At 51.5% G+C, this 22908-nt stretch overlaps 1 protein-coding gene across 1 annotated transcript; it reads left to right on the top strand.

Moving 5' to 3' along the window:
• KCNA5 (potassium voltage-gated channel subfamily A member 5) lies at positions 241–3112 on the top strand. Its single transcript, NM_001006593.2, is given in 1 exon segment — positions 241–3112. A coding segment is annotated over 1 exon segment (1803 nt). The 5' UTR covers positions 241–512; the 3' UTR covers positions 2316–3112.

Here is a 22908-nt window from a genome sequence, read left to right as displayed (position 1 = left end):
AGCTATTCTCATCTGGTTGCCCTTGGAGTTTCAGCGCTCTCGGTACAACCTGTTCCTCCATCCTCCCCACTCCCTCTCTCCCTCCCTTCCTTCCTCCCACCGCCGGCGGAGCCCCGCTCAGCCCCTCCCTCCTCGCTCGGGCCCCAGCTGCGCCCTCCGGGGAGACTCCCGCTGCCTCTGAGCCCGGAGGGGAGGCGGGGGAAGGAGAGGACGACAGGGGGCGGGGAGCCGCGCGGGGCGGAGGCCGCGCCGGGCGGCTGGAGGTTGCATCTGCTGGAAGGCGGCTTTTGGCTGCTTGGTAACGGGCTGCCAGAACCCAGAGAGGCAGAGGGCAGGGCAGCGGCTTCTTGACGTCAGGACCGAGCGAGGGGACCCGGCCAGCCACTCCAGCCCGCCCCACAGCCGTGCCGGCGGCCAGCAGAAGAGGCGTCAGGCGCGGGTCGCCCAGCAGGGTGTGAGGGGGGCGCGGGAGTCAGTCCGCAGGGGCGCAGCATGCCCCCCGCTCCCGGACCATGGAGATCGCCCTGGTGCCCCTGGAGAATGGCGGTGCCATGATCGTCAAGGAAGGAGGGGAGGCCGGCACCGCAGGGGGAGAGCTCCGCTGCCCCCCGACGGCTGCGCTCGGAGATGGACCCAAGGAGCGGGAGCCAAGGGGCCGCGGAGCAGAGAGGCGCGCGGATCCGGGAGGCCGGCCGGTGCCGCCGCCGCCCCAGGAGCTGCCGCAGTCGAGGTGGCTGCCTCCGGAGGAAGAGGAGGGAGATGGCGACCCCGCCCTGGGCGTGGCGGAGGACCAGGTGCTGGGCGCGGGCTCCCTCCATCACCAGCGCGTCCTCATCAATATCTCGGGGCTGCGCTTTGAGACGCAGCTAGGCACCCTGGCGCAATTCCCCAACACGCTCCTGGGGGACCCCGCCAAGCGCCTGCGCTACTTCGACCCCCTGAGGAACGAGTACTTCTTCGACCGCAACCGGCCCAGCTTCGATGGCATCCTCTACTACTACCAGTCCGGGGGCCGGCTGCGGAGGCCGGTCAACGTCTCCCTGGACGTGTTCGCGGATGAGATCCGCTTCTACCAGCTGGGGGACGAGGCCATGGAGCGCTTCCGGGAGGACGAGGGCTTCATCAAGGAGGAGGAGAAGCCCCTGCCCCGCAACGAGTTCCAGCGCCAGGTGTGGCTGATCTTCGAGTACCCGGAGAGCTCGGGCTCCGCGAGGGCCATCGCCATCGTCTCAGTCCTTGTCATCCTCATCTCCATCATCACCTTCTGCTTGGAGACCCTGCCTGAGTTCAGGGATGAACGCGAGCTGCTGCGCCATCCCCCGGTGCACCACCAGCCCCCTGGACCCGCCCCAGGGGCCAATGGCAGCGGGGCAGCGGCGGCGCCGCCTCCCTCAGGTCCCACAGTGGCGCCTCTCCTGCCCAGGACCCTGGCGGACCCCTTCTTCATCGTGGAGACCACGTGTGTCGTCTGGTTCACCTTCGAGCTTCTGGTGCGCTTCTTCGCCTGTCCCAGCAAGGCTGAGTTTTCCCGGAACATCATGAACATCATCGACGTGGTGGCCATCTTCCCCTACTTCATCACCCTGGGCACCGAGCTGGTGGAACAGCAGCCAGGGGGTGGGGGAGGGGGCGGCCAGAACGGGCAGCAGGCCATGTCGCTGGCCATCCTCCGAGTGATCCGCCTGGTCCGCGTGTTCCGCATCTTCAAGCTCTCCCGCCACTCCAAGGGGCTGCAGATCCTGGGCAAGACCCTGCAGGCCTCCATGCGGGAGCTGGGCCTGCTCATCTTCTTCCTCTTCATCGGCGTCATCCTCTTCTCCAGCGCCGTCTACTTCGCCGAGGCCGACAACCAAGAGACCCACTTCTCCAGCATCCCGGATGGCTTCTGGTGGGCCGTGGTTACCATGACCACGGTGGGCTATGGGGACATGAGGCCCGTCACCGTGGGGGGCAAGATCGTGGGCTCTCTGTGTGCCATCGCTGGGGTCCTCACCATCGCCCTGCCTGTACCCGTCATTGTCTCCAACTTCAACTACTTCTACCACAGGGAGACGGACCACGAGGAGCAGGCAGCCCTTAAGGAAGAGCAGGGCAGCCAGAGCCAGGGGACAGGACTGGCCAGCGGTGGCCAGCGGAAGGCCAGCTGGAGCAAGGGGTCCCTCTGCAAGGCTGTGGGGGCCCTGGATAATGCAGATGGATCCCGGAGGGGCAGTTGCCCCTTAGAGAAGTGTAACCTCAAGGCCAAGAGCAATGTGGACTTGCGGAGATCTCTGTATGCCCTCTGCCTGGATAGCAGCCGGGAAACAGATTTGTAAGGGGGATGCAGGTGGATAGTTGGCAGAGAGCTGGGGACAGCGGGGGGCCTCCTGACCTTGGGGATCTACTTCATGGCGAAGAGTATTTCTAGCCCACCCTGTAACCTAGGTCCGCCCCTTCTTCTTTCACTGCTCCCCTCCTGCGTCTCCTTGATCCCCTAGTTTTTCTTTCCTCTTCTTTCCATGACACCCAGGGTCACCTATTTTTAAAAAGTACCACATTCCATGACGCAGGAGCTGTTGAAATGGTGAGCACTGTGAGATGGATGTATTTGTAGCCAGTTTCCTAGACCCAGCAGAGGGATAACCCAAACAAAAATGGCTTTAAATAGCCCAATCCCCAGAGAATTGGTAATCTCCCCCCATCCCTGTGTTCCAAATTTGCTTTACATATAATTATATTTGTGTACATGAGAAAATATTATTTTTATGGCTGGCGAGTGGATTTTTGTACTGTAGTTCAGATGGAGAGATTTTGGATATATTTTCAAGACATACATTGTATTTATGAAAGAGGAGGTTATGGCAACATTCTCCTGTGATATTTCTATTACAGTCCGAGACCCTGGTCTGGCTGTTCTGGTTCCTGTTATCTGCAAGCCTCTCTCTTTTCTGAGTTGTGATTTCGGTGCTTTGTGTCTAGGGCAGAGAATGCTCTGGAAGAAAGCAAGTCTAACTTTTTCTGTGCGCCTTAACCAGTTCTTGTAACTTTCTTCAAAAAGCATCGATGTTGGAGGAAGACTTCTGATAATTCATTCTCTTGATTTTTATCCCAGGAAATAAAATGTTACTTGGTCGAGGCAAGTGTTAGTTTCTTCTAGAGCTCATGTATCTTTTGGAAATTAAAAAAAAAAAAAAAAAGGTCTATCCCTTGCAGTTTCTGGTTCTGGAGTCAGAGCAAACGCTGCCTTGACCAGGGTAGAAAATTTGCAAAGCTCATGATTGGACTATCATCTCTTTGCTGGACCCCTTCTGTGCTTCGAAGACAGAGGGGTGAACTCTATTAGTCTCAGGGCATTAGGACAGGGACAAGCTTGGGTGGCATTAGACCCACCTATCAGGAAAAAGTGTGAATGGACCCAAAAGGCAAAAGATGACCAGACCCCTGGGCAGTCCTGCTGCAGTCTCCTGGGGTGAGGTTTCCCAGCCTTTGTCTGCAAGTTTTAAACCCTGTATGGTTCTCAGCAGCTCTAAGGATCCAGTCTGGTTCTCCCAGACCAGAAGCTTCTCTACAGAAATGCAGCCTTGAAAATCAAATCACGGAGGGAGGGAGCAGCAGCGCCTGGTTATGCTCCTCGCCCCACCCAGACCCTAAGGTCAAGAAAGACAGCATTGCCTTGGTGGTGGACAGAGGCAGCCAGAGGATGGAAGGATTTGCTTGTCCACTTTAGAAGCTGGTTTCTCCCAGCATGTAGCCTTGCCCCCAGTAATCCCTAAACTCGGAACAAATCCTTTTGTCCCCTGGTTACTGGATGGTTGTGGCAAAACATCACAGAAGGTATAAACTGGCGGTGATTTCTCTCTGGGATTAGCTACTCACATGGGGCTCCTGATTTTTGCATTTGCTTTTTCTGCTGAATAATCCAAGGACAGGTTTTTTGGCATTCTCGCGGGCAGTGGGGGGGGGGGGCAGACGGGTGGTCCACACCCACAAGGCCCCCAGGACAGCAGGGAGCCTGATGGCTAGTTTTGGGGGTACGTCCAGGTCTCCCCGGGAGTGGTGAGGAGGGGAACGAGGGAAGATCTAGGAAATTGATGTCTGTGGACTGTGGTTTTAAGCGAGACGCCAACGCGGTGATAGAAAGCCAGTGTCTGACTGCCTGGAGTCATTTCCAGTGGGGAACCATGAACAGCACCTCTGAGGAGGAAACGGGACTGTGTAGGCAGGGCTCTGTTGTTTTTCATTACACGCTGAAGTCAAGGCGGGAGAACAGAGATGCTTTATTTATTTGTAATTTACAGTCTGCCTAAAAGCCGGGGCAGCTTGCCAAAGCTCTCCTCCACACCGTCTCACTTCCCAGCCCCCTAAAGCTGTGAAGCTAGTGTGTGTGTGGTTTAGAGCACCCCTCCAGGCTGAGGCGGGGCCACCCCTCGGGCTCTACTGTCCCTTGAAGATAAAAGAGGAGGCACTGCCTTTGTCCTGAAGGTCATTCTCTTTAGGCTCCAACCACAAAGAGAGAGAACTGCACCTCTTAAGTGTGTCCAGATGCCTGATAGGTGTTGATCCAAATAGACTGACTACATCTTTATAAGGTCCAGTAAATGGGTGAAAGCTTATACAAAGCCTCAGGGTTGGAGGGGTGGGAATGAGAGTCTGAGTCTTTCTATTTGGGGTGGGAGTAGGGGTGCTGCCCAGCAGGTTTGCAAAGGGGAGCAAGGTGTTCCAGAGGGACCCCAGTCCCCTGCTGCAGCCTCTCGTCCTGGAGGCCAGTGTTGTCCTGGGGCATCAAGGTGGGCGGGCAGGGGGGCACCCACCAGGCAGGGCAGGTATTTCACTCCACCTTCAGTACACCTGTTGCTTTGATTCTCTAAACACCCCCCCGCCCCCGTGTCACTCCAGTCATCCCAGGGCTTTGCCTGTTCTTGTGATTGGAGGGAAAGGAATGCGAATGTAGGGTCTCTCACCTGGGGGGCCATCCTGTTCCCCCTCCCCTTCGCTGCTGTGGCTGATTTTCCTTCCCAAGGAGATTACATGAAGTGGCCTCAGCCAAACCTTTATCCAGATGTTGCATCTTGGCTTTCACAGCAGGAAACCATCCCTGGATTTATAATCTACCCTCTTTGGCAACCACTGCATAGAGGGGACGGATGCACAGTTACGGTGCGTTTAAGTAAGAACAGCTGCACTCCTGCAGAGCCTCTGGCTCCCCCTTTTTTATTTTGGCCACACTCATGCATGGGGAAGTTCCTGGGCCAGGGCTTGAACCCGTGCCACAGCAGCCACCTGAGCCACAGCAGCGACAACCCCGGATCCTTAACCTGCTGCACCAGCCAGGAAATTCCACTGGCCCCCGTTTTTTCACCACCTACTTTTTTGTCTGCACATTTGCTACTTAATTTCCAAGCAAGGACAGGTTCTGAAAGAAGAGTCTTGTCACGGCTTAAAAGGCTCCAGCCTCTTGATCCACTCTGCCCAGGGACACTCCCAGGAGTGAAAGCCAAACAGAGTTCCCACCCTTGGTGGGTCTGTGACTTGTTCTCTTGTTAATGATCTGAACACTTCCAGGTTCAGAGTAGATTGTTCTTGGTGGGGAGAGTCACCTCCAGAGACGGCAGGCCTTGCACAGTGATTGTGTCCCTGGGATGCTCAGGTGCTCTTGCCTGCGGCTGACCTCATCAGCACACCGCTGTTCAACAGCTGCCCCTGGTCCAACAGCCCTTGCTGTGCTGGGGATACTGAGACTCTTATGAGGATGCTCTCCTGCATTCATCTGCTTCCAGTCCTACCGGGGAAGCAGTCAATATAGGACGAATCAAGTCCTGCAAGTGTGTGAACCACTGTCTCATAGGGGATTCCAAAATGAAAAGTGATGGGTCAGGGTTGGGAAAGGGAGGAGAAAAAGTGTACAAAAAAGAAGCTTCTGGGAATTCCCGTTGTGGCTTAGTGGTTAAGGAACCCGACGAGTATCCATGAGTCCTCGGGTTCGATCCCTGGCCTTACTCAGTGGGTTAAGGATCCAGTGTTGCTGTGAACTGTCACAGATGCAGCTCGGATTCCGAGTTGCTGTGGCTGGGGTGTGGGCCAGTGGCTAAACTCAGATTCAACCCCTAGCCTGGGAACCTCCATATGCTGTGGGTGCAGCCCTTAAAAGAAAAAAAAAAAAAAAAAAAAAAAGAGAGAGAGAGAGAGAGAAGGTTCTGGAGATCTTAAAGAGTAGCCAGGAAGAGAGGAGGCCATTCAGGATGAAGGGACTGGACGGATGAGCTGGGGGAGACTGGCCCCCTGTCCCCATCACCATCATTTAGGGACGAAGGCCAGGGTTACAGGCTGGCTCCTCAGGACCATAGCAGGAGTCCTGATTTTCCTAATGGCAGGGGGTCTCAACAATTACTTAGGGTGGGGGTTAGCAAAAGTTCTGAAAAGAGCCAGATAGTAAATAATCTGGGGTTTTGTAGACCAAGAGGCAAAACTGAGGCTGTTGTTGTAGGTACTTATATAATCACTGAAATGTAGTCATTTAAAAAACGTTATAACCAGCCCAAGCTCAGGAGCTGTACGTTCCTGTCAAAACCATTTCTCTGTTACGCAGAGGCTGCCTCCTGGGCATCCGGTCCTGCCTGCAAAGCTCTGACCTGGCTCCCTGATTTGCTTTTACTTCACCGAACTTGCATGTCTTGCAAATGCCAACCCCGGCTTAAGGAGCCCATCTCAGGCTGGGATTTCCTAGATCCAGGAAAGCCTTATTAGGAAGATGGTGCCTGCTTCTACCTCCTCCTGAAAGTTAGATTTTGTTTTTCCAGGTGGCTGCGGGACAGGCTGCTTTATTTCTAGGGAGGAGAAAGAAAACGCCAAACTGCACCTTCTGCCCTGGGGGGTCTGTGTGGTGCAGGTTTCTCCCAGCTGTTGGTGGACTCGGGCTGGGGTTGCCGGAGGACGGCCTCCTTTTCTTTGGGCCCTAGGTTTGTCCCTGGACCTGACATAACTCTGGGAGTTTTGCAGAGGTACTTGCCCTGTGGGATCGTCTCTGGCTGCAGCGTTGGGCCCGGGCTGGCGCAGCCTCGGGCAGTGTGCATGGTGGGGACAGTGTGATTCGACTCCAGCCCTCAGGCCACCAGACCCAGCAACAGGCTTGCTACCTTCTCTCTTAATTGGCATATATTTTCCTTTTCTTTTTCTTTTTTTTATTATAGTTGATTTACCACATTACACCAATTTCTGTTCTATGGCAAAATGACCCAGGTGCGTGTGCACGTGCACGTGCGCACGCACACACACACACACATATATACATTCCCTTTTTTTTTTTTTCTTTTTTTCTTTTTTTGTCTTTTTAGGGCTGCACCTGCAGCATATGGAAGTTCCCAGGCTAGGGGTCGAACTGGAGCTGTAGCTGCCGGCCAGAGCCACAGCCACGGCCACAGCCACAGCCACAGCAATGCGGGATCCGAGCCACATCTGGGATCCTTAACCTACTAGCCAAGGCCAGGGATCAAACCCACATCCTCGCAGATACTAGTCAGATTCTTAACCCACTGAGCCACAATGGGCATGCCTACATTCCCTTTCTTATATTATTGTCCATCATGGTCTGTCGCAAGAGACTGGATAGAGTTCCCTGTGCTGTCCAACAGGACCTCATTGCTTATCCATCCTAAATGTAATACTTTGCATCTACTAACTCCAAACTCCCCGTCCAGCCCACTCCCTCCCCTCCCCCACAGACACGGCATGGATTTTCTAATGGCAAACTTTGCACCAGGCAATGCTTCAGCTGGAAGGAACATTGCAAATAATCTGGTCTGTCCCACTCACTTTACAGATGAGCAAACAGACCCAGAGGGAGGAGGCCCCTTACCCAAGGTCACACCCTAGTTAAAGTAAACTGGGACCAGGTCTGGCTGCCCAGACTCCTAGGCTGGATGCCTCTCTGTGTTCCACTCTGCTCCCGGTTCTCTTTATCCTGCCCACCCCCCACCCCCACCCCACCCCCTCCGCCTCCCCAGGCACATTCCTGCCACATCAGTTCATTCGTATGCAGTTTGCCTTTGACGGCTGCCTCCTGGGTATACAGCCCTGCTTGCCAAGCCCTGATCTGTCTCCTCCAATTTGATTTTACTCAATTCAACCTGCATTTATTGTGAATGTCAAGCCAGTGTAAGCAATGGAACTACAGCACTGGGAAGGCCTGGATCCCACAGGCAGGCAGCTCACCGTCCAGGGGAGAAAAAAGGAAACATTTATAATCTGGTGTCCTTAATACTCTCATTCATTCAGTTCTCTGTTCATTCAGCAGATAAGGATTGGACAACTTTATTTACCATGCAGCAGCCACCATGCTGGGCAGTGCAACTAACTGACAAGGAAACTCCCCTGACTGGTGTCCTACACTGGTGGGGAGAATCGGAAATCGAGCATGCGAATGAATAAAGAGATTGCTTTTTAAAATTTTATTTTTTTTAATTTTTTTCCTTATTCAATGGATTTTATTACATTTATAGTTGTACAATGATCGTCACAACCCAATTTTATTGCATTTCCATCCCACACCCCCAGGCATCCCCCCACCCCCCAACCTGTCTCATTTGGAAACCATAGGTTTCTCAAAGTCTGTGAGTCAGAATCTGTTCTGCAAAGAAGTTCATTGTGTCCTCTTTTTAGATTCCATATGTAAGTGAAAGCATTTGATGTTGGTGTCTCACTGCCTGACTAACTTCACTTAGCATGATAATTTCTAGGTCCATCCATGTTGCTGCAAATGCTGTTATTTCTTTCCTTTTAATGGCCGAATAATATTCCATTGTGTATATGTAAAGAGATCATTTTTTCCATCGACAGAAGAATGGATTAAGATGTGATATACATACACAATGGAATACTACTCAGCCATAAAAAAGAGTAAAATAATGCCATTTGCAGTGACATCGATGCAACTAGAGGCTCTCATACTAAGTGAAGTAAGTCAGAAAGAGAAAGACAAATACCACATGATATCACTTACATCTGGAATCTAATATATGGCACAAATAAGCCTTTCCACAGAAAAGAAACTCATGGACTTGGACAAGAGACTTGTGGTTGCCAGAGGTGGGGGGACGGAGTGGGATGGACTGGGAGTTTGGGATTAATAGACGCAAACCATTGCATTTGAAGTGGATGAGCGATGAGATCCTGCTCTATAGCACAGAGAACTGAATCCAGGCATTTGTGATGGAACATGACAGAGGAGAATATGAGAAAAAGAATATATATGTATGACTGGTTCACTTAGTTGTACGGTAGAAATTGACAGAACACTGTAAATCAACTATAATGGAAACAAAATCTTTTAAAAAAAAGAGAGATCACTTTTAAGTAGAGGGCAAGAGCAGGAAATGAGCAAGGTTGTGATGGGGGAGAGACAGGCTCCTTTAGAGAACAGGGACCTGAGGCAGAAGACAGGAAATGAGCTAAAGGGTTGGGACAGGGACATGGGTATCCTGGGGGCACTGGGAGGGTCTGTCTGTTTTCCTGCCGAAGCAGAGGGGTGGTGACAGGCACGGGTGGGGGCCTAGGAAGAACTCTCTGGGAATTTTCAATCCCAGCACTACCCCAGGGGGCACTCACCGCCTTGGAGCAGGAATGTGGCCCTGCCTTCCAGGTGGCATCCCGGAAATTATGCAGTGGGAGTTCCCAATGTGGCTCAGCAGGTTAAGGACCCAACATTGTCCCTGTAAGGATGTGGGTCTGATCTCTGGCCTTGCTCGGTGGGTTAAAGCATCCTGCGTTGCTGCAAAAGGTGGTATCGGTCGCAGATGTGGCTCCGATCCAGTGTTGCCCTGGCTGTGGTGAAGACCCCAGATATAGCTCTGATTTGATCCCGGGCCCGGGGACATCCATATGCTGCAGGTACAGTCTTAAAAAGAAAAAGAAAAAAAAAAAAAAAAAAGAACAGACCACCCCACCAAGGGAAGTGCAGACTTCTGCCAGAAGGCCAGGGATGAATTCCCATCTGATTTTTTAAACTCTGGGATCAGGGAGAGGCTGGCAAAAGGTCCCAGATGCCTCCTTGATTGCCTGGCCTACTAGGAGACCCCTGCAGATTTTCAAACCTGTGCCAACAGGTGGCAGGAGCAATCCGGGGCTGTGGACTGAGAGGCCAGAGGTGGGGCCGGGGAGGCAGAAAGTCCTGGAGGCTAGACCTTCTCCTGACTGTTCTAAGACCTGGAGCAGGAACTGAGAAACCTAAGCGGGGATGTGGTTGGCCCAGACAAGCCTGGTGGGAAAGCTGACCTTTGATCCGCAGAGCTCGCTGACACCCAGAAGATCAGAATGAAGCTCTTGGTGCCCCTGGATGGTGACCTTGACTCAGACCCCATAAGAACTCCCCTGTGGTTCTTTCAGGACTGGAGGGCCCTGGAGGACAGCGGGTTCCCCCTTTGGCCTACCCGCACTCTCTGCTCCCTCCAAGAGCTTACGGAGAGTACTGGGTCTTTCTTGCCTGGGCGAGCCCTCCTCTGAGAGACGTGGAGAGAGGCAAGCTGAGGAGGCACTGGAGGTAGAAGCTGACCCCCTAGGAAGCTTGCTTGGCGTTCCCTTCTCTCACCGTGTTCTGTGTGCCCTCTTTCCCACATGACACCTGATCCCAGGAGGAGTCACTTCTGCCGCAGGCCAGTGTCTGGCATCTGTTGGCACAAACTGGCCGGTCCTGGGTACCTTAGTGGGGACAGAAATGAAACTGATTGGCCCAAGACTGATATGCACAGGTGACACCTGTCTACATGAGGAGACACGTTGTGAGAATCAGAACAAACAAAACAAAAAATAAAGCTAAAGAACCAGCCTGAAACGTCCCTGAGAAATGGAATTGTGGGTAGAGGTTGGGGGGCTTGATCTAAGTCCACTGGACCTATCTGAGCCCAGAGCCCCGGGAGAAGGGATCCTCAGAAGCCGAGGGAAGGAGCAGGATGTTGATTTAGTGCTTATTAATCTGTATCTTCCTGGCCTGCCATCCTCCCACCCTGGAGCCCTGCTGGCCACTCCCGCAGTCCTGTCCCTGCGATTGTCACTCTTGAATGTCTCAGGTTGGGAGCTGGCTGGCTGGCAGCACACAGTGCCCTGTGCCTCCCTGGCTATCAGCTTCTGCACATGGTTTTCAACGCAGGTCAAACCCATGTGTGATCCCACAGTGAGACTCAAGAGACCCCTCGCTGAACCCCGAGCTTTGTGTAGAAATAACGAGCTCTGCCTTTTTAAACTAAGTTTACAGCATTACGGTGGTCAGTTCCCCGACACATCTGAAGGCTTTTTCAGGAGTCTTTGGTTTCATGTCTCGGGGTAGCCTATAAATCAAGTTCCCACACAAGACCTGCTTTTTGGCACTTCTGAGGGCTGTTGATGCCACGCCACTGCAAGGTCACATTAATTGGAACTTTCCAAATCACCGCAATAATAAAACTGAAGATGGATACAGCAGCTTTGCTCCAAAGAATGCAAGCAGCCATCCTCGTGGCAGGTATGATAAACAACCAATGTTACGCGAACCTGAATGGGTACCTCCTGGTGATCCACGCCAGTTACAGGAAACACACGGAAGAGGTCTGTGCACGCCTGCGTGCTTTCCTCCTCAGCTGATTCAACTTCCTATTCCTGCAACAATTCACATTTTTTCTTTTTTGTCTTTTTAGGGCCGCACCTGTGGCATAGGGAGGTTCCCAGGCTAGGGGTTGAATTGGAGCTGTAGCTGATCCTTAACCCACCGAGCGAAGCCAGGGATCGAACCTGCAATCTCATGGTTCAGAGTTGGAGTCGTTTCCACTGCACCACAACAGCAACTCCCGCATTTTTTTTAATTATAAAAAATGTTATTGGCATGTGGACTTTCCCAGGCCAGGGATGGAAGCTGCACCACAGCAGCAACCTGAGCCGCTGCAGTGACCATGCTAGAGCCTTAACCTGCTGCTCCCCCCAGGGAACGCCCTGCATTTTAAAAAATGGATGTCACCTGGGAAATGGAGGGAAGCTGTCCCACTTGTGCTTCGGTGGCCTGGGCACCTAGTTGCAAAGATGTGTTTCTCACGGACTCGCCAGGCTGCCCAGCTCACAGTTATTTATGCTTCTGTTCCTCTCTCCGTCGTGAACACACTTTTATTACCTGATTGGTTATTGTTCTTCTTTAGTTGTAGTGAGGTCACTTATAAATCCCACATCATTTGGACATCAGTTTGAAACTGTCATCGCCTGAATAGTCATCTCCTGCAGAGTCACCTCCTCCTGGTCCTTCAGTGCTCTTTCCATTGTCTGTCTCTGGTCTACCCTACATCTGACCTTCCAATTAATCCCCCCAGAGGACAACCCATACAATCAGGTCTTCCCCGGGCTCCTCATAAGTGTAAGTCTCTTCCCTTTTTTTTCCGCTTTGCAGGGCCGCACCCACAGCATATGGAAGTTTCCAGGCTAGAGGTAGAATTGGAGCTGCCGCTGCCAGCCTACACCACAGCCACAGCAACTCAGAATCCGAGCCACATCTGTGACCTAGGTAGCAGCTCACAGCAATGCCGGATCCTTAACCCACTGAGCGAGGCCAGAGATCGAACCCGTATCCTCATGGGTACGAGTTGGGTTCTTAACTTGCTGAGCCACAACAGGAGCTCTCTAGCCTGACTTTTGAGGTCCTCTAGGATATGATGCTAAACCTTCCTTTCGAGACTTTTCTGTGTCGACGTTATCTACTCCCAAAGACGCCCAGGCTTCAAAGCTACACTGGACAGAGACACAGTCCCAGCTGACCCCTGCTGGCGTGTTTTCCACGCTCATCCTCTTGGCTGGGATGCTTGACTTCTTTTCACCCATTGGAATCCCGATCATTGTCCTGTGCATACCTCAGGTATCTGCCTCTCACAGGGCCGTCCTTAGTCCCTCTAGTCCAAAGCCGTGTCCCCTTCTCTGGTGCTCCTGTCACACATACACACTTGGCCCCAACAAGGTCTCCTCACGTCTGGTCCACCCCAGTTCACACTCTTCCCTCAGAGCAGGAGGTAGCTTGTCATCTTCCCTGAGAACCAGGCCTGAAATACAGCAGGCGCTGAATGACAAGGCTTTGGGGGTGGAGTTGACCCCTCTTCTGACTTTTTGCCTGGACGGTGGAATTAGGTCCCAGGCCTCCCAAGCAGCTGGGCATACAAGCTGGCACTGTTATCTCCATCTGGGTTGTGCTGATGAGTACCTGCTGTGGGTGGGGAGCCGGGCTAAGCCCTTGGCCAGCTGTTTGGACAATAAAATGCATCCCTCTGGGCCTGCCCCGTGGAAGGCAGTGGAACAATCCTTGCTACAGACACTTTGGCATCTAGGAAGCTGTGGGAGGACTTTGCTCGACAGTGGCCCTGGCTCTGCTTTCACTCACCTGTGTGTTGTACCACTGGCTGGTGTCATTTCCTGTGAGCTGGCTCTCCTGGCATTAGAAAGATAGGACACCTTCTGGGCAAGGATTCATGGGAGGGTTTCAGAGACCGGGAAAGAGCCAGGATGGGGACAAAGAGAAGATGGGCTGAAGGACAGAGCTGGATGACTGAGGACATTGTCACTCCAGGTAAAAGATGTTGGCGGGGACCGGGTGACTATGCATCAGCTCTGCCAGGATCAGCCAGTGGACACCTGTGGTTGATCCATGAAGCCTTATTGATTATTTCCAACACTCCAGCCACCTCCCTCCCCAAGTGTCCCAGTTTGGAAGATGAATTGAGTGGTCCCCTGAGCAGAGGTGGGAGTGGTAGGGGACATGCTCTCTTCCCATCTTTCCCTGCTGTCATTTTCAGGAGGATCCCTGGGTCACCGGCAGGGTCGACCTGTAGCAGTGGTGCCTGCAAGGCCAAGTGCAATCAGAAAGCCAGGAATCTTCTGAGCCCCTGTACACCCGGTGCTATGTGAGATGCTGGCATGTAGGCACACATGACTTTAGGGGGCCCTGTGTGGCATTTGATGCATGTCCTCAACCACGGTCCAGTAAAATATAATTCTCCACTCCTGGCCCAGCACTGGGTAAATTTTTATTTTTTCCTTTGGCAGCATGGGGGAAGTTCCTGGGCCAGGGATAGAACCTTAGCCACCGCAGCAACCCGAGCCATTGCAGTGACAATGCCGGATCCTTAACCTGCTGCACCTCAGGGGAACTCCAGGGTAACACCTTTAAAAGTCCTAAGCCTGGAAAAGAGCATGATTCTCCTCCATTTTCAATTCAAAATAAAGACAATACCAGCCAAAACACACATTTAAGAACACTCCAAAATATTCCAATATTTTCTTTGATGCTTTTACCAAAAAAATACACATCAGATTGTTCCAAAAAAATGTTGAAGCCTCTCCTTGACCCGGTGTCCTCAGCTCAGGCTGAGTCTCCTTGCTGGATAACCAGAGCTTGACCCAGGCCCCTCCCAGCCACATGTCACTCGCTGCTGGTGCCCTGTGACCACATCATGGCAACAGGCCGTTCTGCCTGGGTGGCTTCTCCGGGTGGGAAATGGTTCCAGATGTTAACAACTGGAGGCCACCAAGGCAGACCTGGGCTTTCCCACAGCCACCCAGAGGCCTTGGTTCCGCAGCTTTGAAGGGGCTATTCTGATGCCACCCCCAGCAAGGCACAGTTTGTTGCATCTTTTCTGGGAAAAGCCGAGGGGCAAAGTGGAGGATTGAGTCTCTGCTGTGAATTAGTGATCGTCGCTTCCTGACACTGGGCCTGGACCACCCTCGTGCTGTGGGCATCAAAGGGGTTTAAATAATGTGGACGCTGAATTTCAGAGATGGAAGGAAGGAACTATTTCCCTAAATAAAGGAACAATGATAAGATCATAGTGAAAGGTGTACATTCATGAAACAGTTGAATTGTATGACAGAGAGTATGTGCGTGGAGTCCCACTATGAACCTCAGACTCTTTTTTTTTTTTAAAGCAAATATGTATGTAATAGACCTTCATCCTCATGGGTACTAGTCAGGTTTGGGTTTTTTTTGCTTTTTAGGGCCACACCCGTGGCATATGGAGGTTCCCAGGCTAGGAGTCTAATCAGAGCTATAGTTGCTGGTCTATACCACAGCCACAGTCATTCGGGATCTGAGCCACGTCTGTGAGCTACACTACAGCTCAGCTCACTGAGCGAGGCCAGGGATCGAACCCACAACCTCATGATTCCTAGTTGGAGTCATTTCTGCTGCGCCACAACGGGAACGCCGCAGGTCCAGGAAACAGGCGGGAGTGATTAACAGGAAGGAATGGGAGCCTATGAGTGGACCTGTCAGTGCGGCGGCAGAATAAGGATAATCCCATCCGTCCCAGCATACACCACCTCTCACCTTAGCCCAGCTCCACGTCCAGCACAGGTCTGAGAACCGGCTGGCTCTGACCATCGCAGGGCAGTGCATGTTACAGGTCAATATTATAATTAGTTGATTAAAACACGCAAAAAAAATCTAGCGGTTCACAAAAGTTTTTTACTACACAGGAGAAAAAAAAAAAAAAGGCTATTCCTTTTACCCTTTGATTTGTCCAGCCTCAGAAACGAAACCACTCTCAGGCTGCCTCTTGTCTGGGACAGGACTCTCTTTGCTTGGATAGTGAGTGAACAAACACTGGAGTGTCCCAACATCTCAGATGTGATTTACTTAGTTAGTTTTAATCTGTATTTTGGTTTATTAAAAAAAAAATATTGGTATAGAGCTGACTTGCAAAGTTGTGTCAATCTCAGGAACACAGCAAAGTAAGTCAACCAAACATATACGTATCCATTCTTTTTCAGATCCTTTTCCCATGTAGGTTATTATACAGTCTTGAGGAAATGCCCCGTGCTCTAAATAGGTCCCCATGACCCATCTATTCTGTATACAGCAGTGTGTGTATATCGATGCCCACGGGCAATTTGATACATGGATTCCAACGATCCAAAGCTGAGCATCTGGCCTCTGGATCCTTCCTGGAAATAAAACCCCTTTGAGATCTCAGGTCACGTGGAGGATCATTCCTTCACTGATGGATGCCTGCAGGCATTGCAGCCTAGGAGACCACGGGGTCTGGAGCCAGAGCTCCCAGGCCTGTCTCCAGCTGGAGACGATGTTCTGGATAAATCTCTTCATGTTTGTCACGTGCGGGGGATGGGACCTTCCTCCTAGGGTGGTGGTGAAATCAAATCAAATATCGTATGGCGAGTACTTGATGCCAGAAAGATGTTACCGGAAAATCCTGGTTCTTGTTCATGAAGTCAAGGGATGAACTCCTGCAAACACACAGGCAGCAAGCAAGCAAAGTCTTTATTACAGGAAAGCAAAGAGCTCCCAGGGCTGCTGGGAGCGGGGAGAAGAGCCCCTGCTCTCTATTTGTCCTATAGGGGTTTTTATCCCTTAGAGATGGGGGGGCACCAACGTGGGGTCCAGAAAGATGTGGTTTTCTCCATTGGCCTTGTCCAGTTACCTCCATCAGTCCGGTCCAATAGGGGTTTTAGGGGTGGAAACGTCCCATAAATTTTATGATTTCTTTGTCCTTCTCTTTCTTTGGACGAAGTCACCATTCCTCCCATTCCTTTTCTGTCCGTTGAGGGAGTTCCTGTTCTGGCTCAGTGGTTAAGGAATCTGACTAGGAAGCATGAGGTTGCAACTTCGATCCCTGGCCTCGCTCAGTGGGTTAAGGACCCGGCATTGCCATGAGCTGTGGCGTAGGCCACAGACGTGGTTCGGATCCTAGAAAAAAGAAAAAGACAAAAAAAAAAAAAATACCTTTTCTATCGGTTGAGGAGTGGGGAAGGCACATTTCCTATAGTGAACAAGGCCTGTGGGGAAGGCGCACTTCCTATAATAAAGCAAGGCCTGTGGGGAATTAAACCACAACTGTTCACCACACGGAAGAAGGCCTCGGAGCCCACGCTCCCGCACTGACTACCTGAGTTCGTATTCTGCCTCACACGTACGGGGCCCAGCCCGGGGCAATTTTCTCTTGGACACCTTAGCCCTTGCGACCGTCTAGTCAAGTCACCTCTCCAGGAAGTCTCTCTCTGACCTCCAGCCCCCTCAATCCCACTTTCCCGTCACTGACCTCATTTCCTTCCCGGCACTTACCATTTTCTTGGAATACGTGTTTGCTCGCTCACGGCGTCTTTCTCCCACAGGAATGTGAGCTCTCAGGAGAATCGGGGCCTCGTCTGGCTCGTGGATGCCCTGTATCCCGGGCACACGGCAGCGTTTAATAAATATTTATTGGCTGACAGAGTTCCAAATGAAGGCCATCAGGTCTCGGGTGGTGCAGATCCGACAGGACAGAAGAGATTTAAATTGTTCTTTAAGGACAGTGGTCATGTTTTCGTCTCTTCTCTTTCCTGCCTGCCACCCCCTCGCCCCCAGAGTTCTGGGCACACAGTGGAGCATAATAAATACGTGTCGGTTGATGGGTGGAATCAAGAGCAACAAGGGAGGCGCTGTACCTGGATAGGATGAATAATGTCTCCAAGATAAAAATTACAGGTCTTAAAAAAATAGGAAATAGTTTTCAGTAAAAGGGAGCCTTTATTAGTGTGGGGTGCTAGGGACAAAGGAGATTTAGAGTCATTTTTACTGTTTATAAGTTTAAAAAATATGGTACGGGAGCTTCTACGAGAAAGCTGGAGGCTTCACAATTTTCCATTGCTTTGAAACAGAGGTGACTCCCATTCACGCGGGCAGCACCCTGCAGCCTACGTGACATTCACAAATCATTTATCAGCGCTGAACTCCCACGAGTTTGCTCTGCCTTTTTCTCCAAGATGTTGGCTGACACCTCTGATAGGGGAAGCCAGGATGTGTTTTGACAACCGAGTAGTTTCCTTAGCGAGCTGCTGGTGTCCTCAGGCAGCTCGGCAGAGAAGCTTTGGCTTTTTGATGCGGACAGTGACTCTCAAGGGGCTTCCTTTCTCAGAAGCACACACCGAGTTGATCCTGAGACTGTTAGGAGGGTTGGTCCGGGCTCGGTGATATGGGCTTGTCATTGGAGAGCAAAGCAGGCTCGGGCTTCTCAACTTGGCTATTTTCCTAAAGAAAAGCCAGTGAACTGATAGGACAAATGCCCCAAAGACCAGGAAATAGGCTCTGAGTCCTTTGGAAGAACCCAGAAGTGAGCTAAGCGCTGTGGGGAAGGTGGTGCCAGAAATCCGCCTCTACTCCCTGGTGCCAAATAGAAATACAGAGACAGAGTCTCGGGTGAAGGAGAAAAAATAGCTCTACTGCTTTGCCAGGCAAAGGAGGGTCACAGCAGGCTAATGCCCTAAAGACCGTGCCCCCTTTAGGAGAGATTAGAAGGTGGTTTTTATAGTTTGGGGAGTGAAAAATTGGGCTGCAGCTAAGGCTCAGGGTAGAGGCCGGCTTGTGTTGTTTTCAAAGCTGGTGCTCAGTGGTCTCACGGTCTTCTTTCCAGAACAAAGAGTGTTTCTTTAACATCTTCCTTTTGTTGGGGGTTTTAGTTCTGCAGAAGGGCTCAAAGGTATTGTTATCTATATTCCTTGAAGCAGAACCAGAACTTGCCCCAAAGCTGCGCTATTGTCTCTTGACGGCTCCTCCTCGGTCTCTGCATCCCCTCCCTTCCCTGATTAGCAGCTGCCTTTGGAACTCAGGGAAGGTTGCGGAGGCTGAAGTTTATTCTCGAAAAACAAGAAGTGGGGGACACAGAAAGGCTTGTGTGCCCAGGAGCTCCACTGGGCCCTGCTCGGTTTCAAAAGGATGGTCAAAGTGCAGTGTCCACTGGTCTGCAAATGAGCTATGACTCCAAAGTGCTATGGTCACTCCCTGTTACTACTGGCTGAGCACCTACGGTGGGCCATGCTTCCTGGGAGACAATTTATAAGATTATCCTCTGTCACAGAAATGACCACGCCAGGTTGTAAAGCCGATGATATGTGAAGAAATTACACAGCTAATAATGCATACAGCTGGATTTGAACCTGCGTTCTGTCTGCAGGCTGTGTGTTTCTTTCCTCCTGGCCACTGGTAAGGCCGTCAAGGGTTGCCCATGGGAGGAGTAGTGATCCGTGTTGGTGGGAGGTCAAGGCACCGCAAGGAAGAGGCCCCTCAAAGGCAAACCCTGGACTTGAACCATAGGAAGGGAGGGGAAGGGAGGGGCTGAGTAGCAGGAAAGAGCCATCCCGCCAGCAAAATCCCACAGGGATGTATGAGCAGAATGCACCAGAAAGAGAATGAGGGCCCACTTTGCTTGAACAGAAAGTCTGTGAGCCTTTAAGAGGGTCGGTGGGACATGCTGGAGACCCATTTAGGGAGCCAAGTTGAGGCAGAGCTGTGATGGGCTTTGCACAGGTGGAGTTTGGAACTGATCTTTTTTTTTGGCCAAGTCCAAGGCATATGGAAGTTCCCCAGCCCGAGATTGAACCCCCGCCACAGCAGCGACCCGAGCCACAGCAGTGACAACATCAGGTCCTTAACTGGCTGAGCCACACAGGAACTCGTGGAACTGATCTTATACTTCAGATGAGGGCAGCTGTGCAGGTTTTAGAGACGAAGTGGTATTTTAAGAAGGCTGTCGAGACTGCTCTGAGAGGAGTTCCCGTTGTGGCTCAGTGACTTAAGAACACGCTGGAATCCGTGAGGACTCAGGTTCCATCCCTGGCCTTGCTCAGAGGTTTAAGGGTCTGGCATTGCTGTGAGCTATGGTGTAGGTCGCAGATGTGGCTCGGATCTGGCGCTGCTGTGGCTGTGGTATAAGCTGGCACCTGCAGCTCTGATTCATTCTCCAAGCCCAGGAACTTCCATACGTCATATGCTGCGAGTGCAGCCCCGAAAAGACACACATACACACAAAAGACTGGTCTGTGAGAGATCTGGGGCTGGAAACCAGCCCTGCGGTTTTTCCAGGGCAGAGGCATGAGAAAGTTCCTGTGTCCCCACCAGCGGCTCTGAGAACACGTTTCCTCTTGGCTCACCTCCATTTCAGCAGAACCGCTGATGGCCCCCCTAAATAGCCAAGGCAGTCCTGCTCTTCCCAGGGCTCTGCCCAGCTCCTGCTAGGCCTGTGGCTCTACTCCAGGCCAGACCCCCCACCAGCTATGTCCACGGTGGCTTGGCCATGCAGCAGAGCCAAACACGACATTGTCCTCTGAGCCCCAGGGAAGCTGCCAAGGCACTGCCATCACAAGCGGGGACACATCTGTCTCTTGCTAAAAATGCACTGTGGAAACAACTTGGATGTGGGAGGACATGACGTATTGCCCTTGTCCCCTTGGGGAAGGACAGGAAGATGGTTCTTCTTGTTTTTAATGGGAGACCAGAGTCCCAAATTCCTTAAATCAAATGCACCTCTGGCTGGAAAGTTGTCCATGAAGTTTAGGCGAAACGTCCTGGTTGTTGCCTCCTGCAACGTAGCCGGGACTCCTGGAAAGGACAGTTGCTTTTATCAAGAAAGAAGGTGTTAGGAGTTCCTGTCATAGCTCCGTGGAAATGAATCGGACTAGTATCCATGAGGACTTGAGCTCCATCCCTGACCCCAATCAGTGGGTTAAGGATCTGGTGTGGCCATGAGCTGTGTTGCAGATCAGTGGCTATAGCTCCAATCTGACCCCTAGCCTGGGACCTTCCATAAGCCTCAGCTGAGGGCCTAAAAAGGCAAAAAAGAAAAAAAGAAGAAGATGTCAGGCCTCTGATGGCAGGTGGTCACACCCTGGGCTCAGGGGACACTCCCATGGCAGATATTAGTGTGGCGTATGTGCATGGGAGGGGGGGGTCTCTGCACCATCTGCTCTCCTCTTCTCCCCACAGCATAGAGATGGCTTCAGCCTCTGAAAACTTCCCAGGGGGTCAGGCAGCACGGGGTGGGGCCAGGAGTTCCTACAGACAGAGCACTATAGGATCAGAGAGTATCAGAGGCCAACCACAGCAGTGGGTCTCAAATTTTAGTATGTGTGTAAGTAATCTGGGATGTTTCCAAAAATCCAGATTCTTGGAGTTCCCACTGTGGCTCAGTGATAAGGAACCCACCTAGTATCCATGAGGATGAGGGTTCAATCCCTGGCCCCACTCAGCGCATCTGGCATTGCCATGAGCTGTGGCATAGGTCACAGATGCAACTCGGATCTGGTGGCGTTGCTGTGGCTGTGGTGTAGGTTGGCAGCTGCAGCTCTGATTGGACCCCCTAGCCTGGGAACTTCCAAATGCCATTGCTGTGGCCCTAAAAAGACAAAAGACAAAAAAAAAAAAAAAAAAAAAAAATCCAGAATCCTGAGCCCTCCCCCTAGGGTTTCTGACTTAATAGATGTGTGGAGTCGGCCTTGTTAGTTGAAATTCTTGGTCGTAAGCGATGGGAACAGCTGCTTGTCTGATATGAGCAAAGAAGGGGTTTGTAGACAGACCCCGGGGCCTGCGGAGCTGTTCAGGAAGCTGGGCAGGCAGAAGAGCCCCTGGGCTGCAGCCTCTGGCTGAGCAAACAAGAAGGTGGGGAAGATCACCCAGAATAAAATGAAACCAACGTAATACACTACGGGAGGTGAGTCAGGCCGAGAAAGACACATGCCACATGATGTCACTTATCTCTGGAGATCGGTCACCTGGTCATCCTAAGAGTCAAGCATCAACCCCACCTGCGGGGCCGTGCGGGCAGTCACCCACTCTGTGCCCCTTTGGAGGGGTCTCTCCTCAGATGTCACCAGCCTTCTGATTTGGACCATCCTGCATTCTTAACCATGAGGCCCAACTACAGTCCATTTACTGTGATTTTTTTTTTTTTTTCGTCTTTTTGCTATTTCTTTGGGCCGCTCCCGCGGCATATGGAGGTTCCCAAGCTAGGGGTCGAATCGGAGCTGTAGCTGCCGGCCTACACCAGAGCCACAGCAACACGGGATCCAAGCCGCGTCTGCAACCTACACCACAGCTCACGGCAACGCCGGATCGTTAACCCACTGAGCAAGGGCAGGGACCGAACCCGCAACCTCATGGTTCCTAGTCGGATTCGTTAACCACTGCGCCACGACGGGAACTCCCATTTCCTGTGATTTTATTTAGACCCTCACTTCAGATGGCCTCCCCTTCTAGGAAAAGGGGACAATCCTTTCTCCATTGGCCAGAGAAATGTTTTGTGCTACAAACTTGGGATGTTTTTTGATCACTTTCATTAGCCCTGACACTTAAGCACTGTTCCCGTGTGCTATTATACGTTGGCTCTTCCAATAACGCTGCACAATCCGTGTCCTGTGATCACTCCCATTTTACAGATGAGGAAGCTAAAACCCAGAGAGACTAAGTAACATGCCCAAGACATACAGCAGGTGATGGCCCTCCTGGAATTTGGCCCAGGCATTCTGGCTCCAAAGCCTGTGCTCTCCTAACCACTCTGCTTTACCTGGACTCTCCTCCTTCTTTGGGAGAGCCCTGAATTTTGCTATGCAATAAATCTCTCTCCATCAAAACTGGAGGTTTTTGTTTTTGTTTTTGTTTTTTTAAATAAAATGTGCTTTTAGATTCATGCATCTTTATGTTCATAGCAGCATTATTCACAATAGCTAAGACATGGAAATAAATTAAATGTCCATCAAAGACGTGGCACATGGAATACTACTCAGAATGAAAAATAAAATGAAAAAAGGCTGCCATTTGCAACCCAACTGCCACTAAAGATTATCATATTAAGTGAAGTAAGTCAGACAAAGACAAATACCATATAATATCACTTATATGTGAAATGTAAAATATAACACAAATGAACCTATCTAAAACACAGAAACAGACCCACAGATATGGAGGACTGACTTGGGGTTGCCAAGGGGGGGCGGGGAGTCAGGGGAGGGGTGGACCGGGAGGCTGGGGTTACCAGATACCAGCTATTATACCTGGAAGAAATAAACAACAAGGACCTACTGTACAGCACAGAGAACTATCTTCAGAGTCCTGTGATAAACCCTAAGAGAAAAGAATATGAAAAAGAATATGTATGTATATGTACGTGTGCACGC

Source organism: Sus scrofa, chromosome 5, assembly GCF_000003025.6.
Source record: "Sus scrofa isolate TJ Tabasco breed Duroc chromosome 5, Sscrofa11.1, whole genome shotgun sequence".
Taxonomy (NCBI): Eukaryota; Metazoa; Chordata; class Mammalia; order Artiodactyla; family Suidae; genus Sus; species Sus scrofa.
The sequence above is the reverse complement of the archived record's forward strand: the minus strand, read 5'-3'. Positions and strand labels throughout refer to the sequence as shown.